The sequence below is a fragment of the Protobothrops mucrosquamatus genome, unplaced genomic scaffold (genome assembly GCF_001527695.2).
Source record: "Protobothrops mucrosquamatus isolate PMUCROS unplaced genomic scaffold, P.Mucros_1.0 scaffold_3, whole genome shotgun sequence".
In the NCBI taxonomy this organism is placed as follows: Eukaryota; Metazoa; Chordata; class Lepidosauria; order Squamata; family Viperidae; genus Protobothrops; species Protobothrops mucrosquamatus.
Window position 1 is genome coordinate 404,102 of NW_015386079.1, and position 9,758 is coordinate 413,859.

At 40.0% G+C, this 9,758-nt stretch overlaps 1 protein-coding gene across 1 annotated transcript in view; it reads left to right on the forward strand.

Moving 5' to 3' along the window:
• The window catches only part of CNIH3 (cornichon family AMPA receptor auxiliary protein 3), a 46,273-nt gene that overhangs the window by 5,463 nt on the left and 31,052 nt on the right, over window positions 1-9,758 (forward strand). The window contains exon 2 of the mRNA XM_015813654.1: window positions 9,384-9,452. Within this exon, the coding sequence (XP_015669140.1) occupies window positions 9,384-9,452 (69 nt within the window). The remainder of the gene's footprint in view (window positions 1-9,383; window positions 9,453-9,758) is intronic.

Below are 9,758 nucleotides of genomic sequence, written 5' to 3' on the forward strand. Positions count from 1 at the left end.
ATTTTCCCAATTGAAACTATGGTTAAATCTGTCTAAATCTGTTGTGAAATTAAAGAATTTTCATCATGCCTTTTGACTGCCAGTTGGTATTCATGGATGCGTTCTGCCAGTCTTCTGCCTGTTTGTCCTATATGGTGGTTGTTGCAGTTCTTACACTGTATGTTGTAGATGACTCCTGTTTTTTCTTCTGGGGTTGCTGGGTCTTGATCTCTTCCCACCACTATTTGGTTCTCTGAGGACCTCTCGGAAATGAAGCAGATAAAGAAATATAATGTGCACTGATAGTGTCACCTAGTTTGGTAATGAAAAGTGTACAAAACAGCAACAACAATCAAGTTCAGGGGCCACCAAGGACCCACACAAAGTAATACTTTAAGCAACCCTGGTAGTATATGAGAAATTCATATTATTGCACATAGCTAGAAGCTCAAGTTTAACAACTCTGCATTGATTAGGGTGGCAAAAAGAACAATTTCTCACTGCATCTGTGGAAGGTCAACAAGATGCACTGTTTAAAGGACCTTTCTTCTTTTTTGAGTGATGGATTGGAAGAGCCAGTCAGTACAAGTTGTTATCACCCAACTGATAATTTCTTGGGTAAAAATGCTCATATTTTTTCCAAGCTAGAAGGCAGGCTCCAAGCTAGACTGGATCTCCTAAGATGGCTTTGAACTTGTGACACTCAAGGGAGGAAGGTTTGCTGTGATCTTAGGTCTTCTACCTGTGGATTTAACCCATGGCTTCCTGGTTAGAGAGATTAAAACAAACAAGGAGGCAGCAGGGAGAGGGATCCAGCTACTAGTACTTCTCTTTAATGGAGACTCTGGGTGAAGACCTTAATTTTCCAGAATCTGCATTTGCACAGAGAACTCCGTATAAAGTGTTACATTGCAGACACTGATTGTCGATATGAGGAAGGTGGCAAGAAAGCTTGTTCCTTTCTGCCTTGAAGCAAAAGCAGCACTATACTTTATTTCAGCCAATTGTTCTTAAGAGAGCTGGAAAACATCATTCTCATTAGTAGGCACGTCTGTCCGGAAGAGCTAGTCCCCTAGCCTTTTATCTTGTAGGAGGCAACTTCCTCTTCCAGAGGATTATCTACAAGTGAATTCGGAAGACAGCAGTAGGCTTGTTTTAAATAAAGTTTTTAATAGTGTGGATTTGATGTATGCTTTTAATATTTTATGTTAAACAACCCAGAATCACTGACATTTAAATTTACATAAAAGTAAATGTAATAAAAAAAATAACAAGCGCATTGAGCAATACTGTCATTAGAAGAAAGCTGAGCAGCCACCAACATACTTCATTACATTGAAACATGCTGTTCAATTTTATATCCCAATAGCACAAAGCAATATGACGAGAAAGTAGATAACAAAATTGGCCCATGTTTAGGGAGAACTGTGGTCTACTTCCTTATATACTTCCCAGCAGTTTTTGTTTTTCTCTTTAAGTATTTTTTTTTCTTCTTGGTCCCACCCACAGTTCTTCTGCTGTTCCATATGTTACCCGTTGTGTAAAATTCTGGAGTGTATGTTTTAATTTCCTAATAGGTTTCCTTTCATTTTTAATTTTCTGTAGGTCAAGTATTACTAATGCATTCAGCCAGATAAACACTTTATCATTTCCTGCTAAGAAAAGTATCCATATGTTTTTTACATCTTTCTTCTACCTACAGGGGTTACTCATGTCAGTAAAATGTATCTGTAACATCAATGTAAGCATTAAACAGAAATGTAATGGATGTACTGTAGGTGGGAGAATGGATAAAAAATTGAATTATAAAGAGTAGAGACTATGATGCTAGGAACTCTAAGGGAGTTAATAATTTTTTGGGGGAAGAAATTTAAGGCAAATGGTAATTGGTAAAAATAAATACAAATACTCTATTGTATATTCGTTTTTTTGCAAATTTGGAATTAATAAATAAATTGGATGAAAAAGTTACATGAATGAAACTGCAGAACTCAAGCAATCTTCTTCCTTTTAAAATATCATATGATTATGATTCAGTTGGATTGGGTTAAAACTAGTCAATTGGAGCCAGTGAAAGGCCAGAGATAGCCGAGAGTTTGAAGTGATTTGAGATGTTTCATTTCTTATGATGACTAGTTGTATTATTTTTAATAAGGCATATTTATTTTCTCCTACTGTCTAGTTGTTCAGATTTTGTTCTACTATTGGAAAATAATACTCCTCTAAAATATAAACTACAGGAGTAAAAGTGATTTGGGTATATGCACCATGACCAGCTACTCTTAATTTAAAATGTTCATTCAAAAGTTCTGCTTCTTGCCATTTTGTTAAAATTATCAAGTTAGAAATTACCAAATTAAAGCAAATAATCACAGTGTGTGGGCATTTCATATTTTTAAATATTCTGTATTTTCCATAAAAACAAATATCCTGAAATTATTAAAATGCAGCAATGAACATTATTGTGGCTGTAATCATCAATAGTTTCTTCCTGTGCAGATAAGTAACAATAGACAAAGTCCCGTGGTTTCATTTTAAAATAGGTCACCAAACTGTATATTCTATTAGACAACTGTTAAGAACAGAAATTAGACTTGGAGGAGGAGGAATGTTCTAAATAGTAATATAAGTTCTACTATATTAATTTGTTTTCCATTTTAATCCTTAGCCATGTGCAAAATTTACTGCTCATACAAAAGCTATGCAAGTTCTCCTGCAATTTACTTAAAAATTCTAGGCATCAGTGAAAGCATAAGATAATGGTTTTTGTGTGTGTAGTGGAGGATAAATGAATTTGTGCCTCTCTAGAACTTTTTAAAGCTGGTTTCAGTTCCATCCATTGCCAGTTTTCAGTTTCTGGCAGATTACCCATGAGTAAATGGTCTCCTGACACACAAAAAAGTGAAGCCTCCATGCTGGTCCACACAGAGGATTGTAAGGATTTCTGAATCAAGAAGCAAGGTACAGAATTACTAACTGGGACATGTACTCACCAGTACGTCTAGAGAATACAGTTCATTTAAAAATATTTGACAGGCATATTGACTTGGTGGCCTAGGAAATAAAATGCTGGAGTCTAATTGCTTAACAACTCAGATGATTTGTGACAGTAAAAAAATACAGATAGAGAAAAGTATGAATGTCAAGATACAGCTTATGGCTACCATCATATAACTTTCTATTTGGAAATAATCTGCATGGAATTTAATAAGATTTATTTCTAAGTAGACATGTATAAAAGCTTTTCATGAACATTTATGCTGGGTTCTACATGCTGTATTAGAACAGTACTGATACAAGGTAGAGTTTGAATTCTGCTTATTCCTAGAGAATCAAATAATGGGTTTAACATTGATAACATAGTATTTTATATTTAGTATTTTGAGGACCACCACTGACCACTAAATAATATCTGGAAGCTCTTATAGTTAGATAAAGAGAAGAATTGTTTGTTCTATTGTAAGCATAGCATGAATACAATACTACTTGTTCTTTTCTTGCTTATTTTAACAATCTGCCCTACATATTCTAAACAGTATGTCATTTTAGTTACCAGAATTCTGAATTAAAATTTCAAACACTAGAAAAAGTAGGGATGCAGATTTCTGTTCTGTGAGTAGCATTCAAGTGGCCCCTCTGCCCCCAGATGATCTTTGCTATCTTTCTCCTCCTCCTGCTGGTCGAGGATCCTGGGGAGAGTGTAGTTGCAGGATGTGTGCAATGTGCAGTGAGTGTGGCAGGGTGGTAGAATTTCATCTGCTGAAGAAAGCTTACCAGGTATAGCCAGAGAGGAGGCAGCTAAGTTTATTATACATACATATGAGAATTTTGCCTCTTCAAGCAAAAGGACAGCCTTAGTTTGGTTAAAGTGAGACCAGGGCGACTGCCAAAGTGTCGTCCATCAGAGGAACCTTGCCGTCCCCCAAGTAGAGTGAACACAGCAGCAGTAGCCTCGAGGAGGAGATAAGTGGGGCTGGGCACCCCCTCGAGGCAGCAGAGCTGGGCTGGGCTGTGGGATCCCAGTGCCCCAGGAACTCAAGGGCTGGACTGGGTGCTTGCCCTCCACTGCCCAGGGCTCTGGGCAGCCTGGGGGACTGTCAACACTAACTCGGCATCCAAATCTTCCTCCAGGTGGGTCCACACCCTGCCTTCTCTCTGCTCAGGTCATGGCGTTCCATTGGCTCTGCACCCCAGGGCTTGGGGCACAGTTATCCTTCTCCAGGCACCCGGCTGTTCCAGGCTGCGGCTCCGCATCAGGCATGAGTGCTGCATTTCCTTCTCAAGCCCTACCGCTGGCTGGCCCTTAGGACCAAAGGCAGTGAGATAGGAGTGCAGAGCAGCATGAATTGACTGTGTGAGCCACCCCATGAAGGACAACTGAGCCTCGAGCCTTGGAGCACAGGACTGACAGAATGCTACAGCCCGAGCAGAGAGCAGGCTGGGTGCAGACCTGACCAGAGGAGGATCTGGTGCCCGGTTAGTGTTGACAGTCCCTCCAGTTGCCCTGAGCCCTAGGCAGCAGATGGCAATTGCCCAGCCCTTGAGCTTCTGGGGCACTGGGACCCCATAGCCCAGCCCAGCCCTGCTTCCCTGAAGGGCGTCCAGCTGCATTTATCTCTTCCTTGAGGCTGCTGCTGTGCTTGCTCTCCTTGGCAAGGCTGGCTTCACCGGGCTGGAGAAGCGCAGAGATGGTGGGCTCCTGCTGGATGGGGCTACCACTGCTGGTGGTAGTGCAACCGCCATGGAGTAAGGCAAGGGGAGGCACGTGGCAGGGTGGAGCAGTCTGGCTGCAGGGCCCTAAGGTGCGCGAGTGTGGTGTAGATGGGGCGTGGTCAAGCAATGAGTGAGGGACAGAAGGCGGGATCAGAGGGCAAGTCTCAAATGGCATCCCAACTCCAACAGTGGGCAGTTCTGGGGCTGGGCTTAGGCAGGGCAGAGCAGAGCAGGGAAAGGAGTCCCAGCTGCCTCTTGGGGACGGGAACTTCCCACCCTTCCCCTTTGCTGGGGCCGTCAGAGGTGGGTGGGAGGGTCATCCCATGTGTGCAGCCAGAGCTAGAGGATGAAGTTGGATGGCGGAGGCCCAGTGGGCAGGGGCCGCAATGTGGCAGTGGCAACGACTGGCTAGGCTGCCTTGCTGCGGTCCCACTGTCTGCCTTTACTTGCCCACTGCTACTGCCACTGCGGCTGGGATGGGGTGGCTGGGTGGCTGCCCAGTGCATCTGACAAGCCAGATCACATGTCTCCCCCCACACCTCTGCCTCCACCCGCCATTTAAAGGGCCAGCCCGACAGCCACGGCATTCAAACCCAGCTGCATTGCATGGGCTGCAGAGCCTCGAGGTGCGCAAGTGCAGTGCACGTGGGGCAGGGCCGAGCACGGCTTATTGGATACCCCAGCTCATATCCAGCTGGCCATCGTTGCCAGCCAATGAGAAGCTGAGGGGCCAATGAGCTGCAGCTGCTGCCAGGCACTGCCAGCCCCCACATGCTCACCGCCTCCTATGTGCATGCCCAGGCAGAGCACCCAGCCGGGCTGGGGTGGGCGAGAGCTGAGGTGGCGGGGGCCAGCTCCTCACCATCTCCAGGCCTGATTTAAACCCATTATAAGCTGGATCTGGCTCACAGGCCTTGAGTTTGACATGTCTGCTGTAAATAATCCCATGACACCATAGAATCTGATGCTGTTTAGGGAAGCAAATGTGCAGTGGCCTTTGCTGTTTTTTTAATAATAGATTCCTTTGCTGGACCTATTTTGATGGTGAACTAGAAGAGGGTTCAATCTGCTTCTCAGAAATGAAATGGTATAAAATTTTGGAAGGGGCGGGGGGGGGGACTCTTGGTATTTCCTCTATGTTGAAAACATACATGTTTGCTAGCTCTTGACTTCGCTTGTCAGCTTCATGTATAATTCCATGGTTATAGAATGTATAATTCCATAACATAATTGAGACATAAAACCAGGTTACTCAAGCACATGTACAAGCCACCAATTCCTACCTCAAGGACTGGAATGCATATTATCCTTTATTCATCTTCAATCTCTAGGAAAGCAATCCACACAATCTTTTCTTGTTAGAAAATAATAGTTTTTCCAACTTGTGATAATTCAAACAGAAAGGTTCTTCTATCGGTTTTAAACCCTGAAATCAAATGAAATTGTGTAGCATTTCAAAACTTTACAACCAGACATTCTGAATTATGTTTAGAAATAGACTAAGCATTAGTAAAGCTTGCTCTATATGAATTAAATCAGATTATGAGATTTTGATACAAGGAAGAAATTATAGCTGTATTAAACCCTCGTTTCAAGCCAGAATTTCAAGTGGAATGATGGCTTATGTTCAGCAATCTCTTTTCTTGAGCTAGCATTTCATTATTTTTCCACAATGAAAATAAAATTCAAATGGTCAGTTCAGAGACATAGTTTTGTTGGGACAGTGCCAAGAGTATCACAGACTTATGTTCCTTATCCGTGTATTCCTGAGACTGCTAATATTTATCCACAACTATGTTTTAAATAAAACAAATTAATTAATTGCATTGACAAAAAAGACAATTTCCCCACTTGACATCATCCAGGACTTCCCATCTTCAAGAACATCTGCCCATGCCATAGGAGGATCCCCATGCCACAAGCTAGGTAGATCTTTTTCGGTAGTAGATATGTCATTGTGGAAAAGCTTGCCCCCATGGTTGATTTGGTCCCCAACTTGTTAGTTTTTCAGAAGATGTTAAGATAGTATCTTTTGGGGCACTAGTGGCAGTGTTAGATTACTTTGGGGTTTTTATTTTATTTTATTCTGCTCATAGCTTTTATGTAATGAGTGTTTGGATTGTATGAAGGATTAGAAGGTGCCTGAGATATTTTTTTTAATGATTGCTATGCATTTTGTTTGGTCTGTTTTTATGAACTGCTGTCAGTCTGTGTGATTGGGAAAAATATAAATAATGGCTGCATTGGTCTTCAACACCTGCAATTTTTAATCAGTTGGGAGGGCACCAGATTGAAGAAAGTTGAATAGATGAAGGATGGTATTCGAGGCCTTTTCTGGTAGATCTGTTAAAAGGCTGAATTGTGCTGAAAATGAGAGGGGGTGATTAAATTATACCATGCTTGGGTTTGTCATAATACTTTTTATGAAAAAGCTCAAAAGTTCACAAGTGTTATACATGTCAACCTACAAACTAAAATCTATGGTGGGGGAAAGCAATCTAGTTACTATGGAAACCAGGAATTTTGCAAAAATCCATTGAGCTGGCTAAGTAAGAGATGGAATTATATATGAAGCTGACAAGTAGAAGTAAAGAGCTAGAAATTAAAAGGATAAATAAATAGCATTGCTGAGTTCCTCAAATCAGGGGACTAGAGGAGAGAAGCATAAAACACAAGAAAGATTGTGATGAGCTAAAACATTTTATGGTAAGATTTGGGAAACATGAAGAAGTTGGTATTTACCCAAAATTGAACTTACTCGTGTTATGGGAGTAATGGCACATTGTAATTTTTCATTTTTGTTCCAGGTCCAAGCTGATCTTTATAAAAACAGTCCTTTTACCTCTTATGTAATTGCCTCCTCATAAATGACAATGCAGGATTTCAGAAGTGAAGCTGGATCTTTGTTCAGCAACAATAGTGTGCTAGATGCCTAGGTCTGGCCAAAACGTCTGATATTTTGCTAAAAATAAAAAAAAATAGTAATATTATGGGTAGTCCTTGACTTACAACCAATCATTTAGTGACTATTCAAAATTATAATGGCACTGAAAAAAATAACTTATGATCATTTTTCACACTTACAGATCACCATGGTCACATGATCAAAATTCAGACATTCGGCAATTGGTATATATAATGGTTGCAGTATCCCAGGGTCATGTGATCACCTTTTGCAACCTTCTGACAGGCAAAGTTACTAATTTAACAACTGCAGTGATTCATTTAACAACTGTGGCAAGAAGGGTTGTAAAATGGAGCAAAACTCACTTAACAACTCTCTTGCTTAGTAATGGAAATTTTGGGTGCAACTGTGGTCATAAGCCGAGGACTACCTATACTCCACAGTCAAATAACAGAGAATGCAAGGTCAGCAGGCCCTTGGAGCATTTCTCAGGAGCTATTAGAGACTAACATCCTCTGTATGTTAGTTGAGTAGTAACCACCCCAAAATCATTTCAGCTATTCTATGAATTGAAGTATATATTACTGGCAATGTGGAAAGCCAATCAAGATACTTTCAACAAAGGTTTATATTGTATTTCTGCTTTATGCTGTATTTCTCTGTCATGCAGAATAGTTCAAGAAGAAAATGGCACTTTTCCTGAAACAGTGTTTGGTGGAACTGATGCCCTTAATGTGTAATATAGTAATGTATAATACAGTCACATTCTTGAAGAAGAAAGAAATAACTTTAAAGCCCTGTTGCCAAAATTTGAGGTATACTATATACTATGAAGATACCTGAAATATATTATAGATTTACCTGCAGTTTATGCCTCCAAAGGGAGACTAAGACAATTGAAGATTTTGTAACTGATACATGAATATATTTTGACTTTAGTTTGAAACATAGATCCTAGCAAGGTATTATCAGCAGGCAAAAACATTTGAAGACAGGGCAAAGTGTATGTAAACAATGCAGCCAAAGAGGAATGAAGCATACCTAAAGAGTCACAAGTGATAAGTATAGCCACAAGGTTACTATGCACAAAACAACAAAACAATTCAAGAAGTATACATAGGAGTGTCAAAGGACTATGAATCTGAATATGATTTTTTTCATAAGCTAAATTAATGTGGATAAGATTAGATGACAGAAAGAAGTCTGGGTTTAAACAATATCCCTATTTTTTTATAAGAGTGATGCTGGTGTACAAGTTAATCTAATTGCTAAGAATGACTACAACAAATTGAAGCACTGAATAAAAAAATAAGATACAGTTCTAGATATTATCCAATGTTTGCAAGCATTAGGGCATTAGCATGGCTTAAACCAAGAGTGTCAACTCGCAATGTCACGTGACGTGTCACAACGTATTGCGACTTTTTTCCATTGCCGGCAGTGGAGTGCGGTTTCGCTATGATGCATTCGGCCCATGGGCCAGCAGTTTGACACCCCTGCCCTAAACTATTATCAATACCACAATACACCAATATAAAACATACATAATATATAAACCAATATCACTGTTACAAAAATATTGAGCAAACTAAAATATTATATTAAACTATCAATTGGTATTATAGCGGTTCTTATATGTAAGACTTTTATGGCTAAAAAAATATCTTATTCAGATAGTATCATGTGTGCTGCCGTGAAGAATTGTCACCACATCGGGACAGAATAACCAATTGTTAAAAGCACAAATTTGAAAGTAGCATAATGGTTTGAATCTTGCTTTTTGTAGATAATTGCATTTGATGAGCTAAAGACAGACTTCAAGAGTCCTATAGACCAGTGCAACCCAACACATGCGGTAAGTACTGCTCTTTGGTTTAATAATAACTAACATTTAATGAAAATTATATTTTGAAAATATAATGTTAAATGTGATTTTATGATCTTTAACAAGCATTGAAAAATACCATTCCTTGTGCCTTCATGGACAGGGCCTTATAGTTTTCTTGGCAACCATATGCAAGCTGATTGCCATTGCTTTGATTTCCCTGTCCAACCCTCTATAAGTGATTTTTATTTTAATATGTAAATGTAATGAGTCTGGTCTTGACATAACTACTTCTGATTCAGAAATGAAAGTTCCTGCAATAAAACCCCATAAACT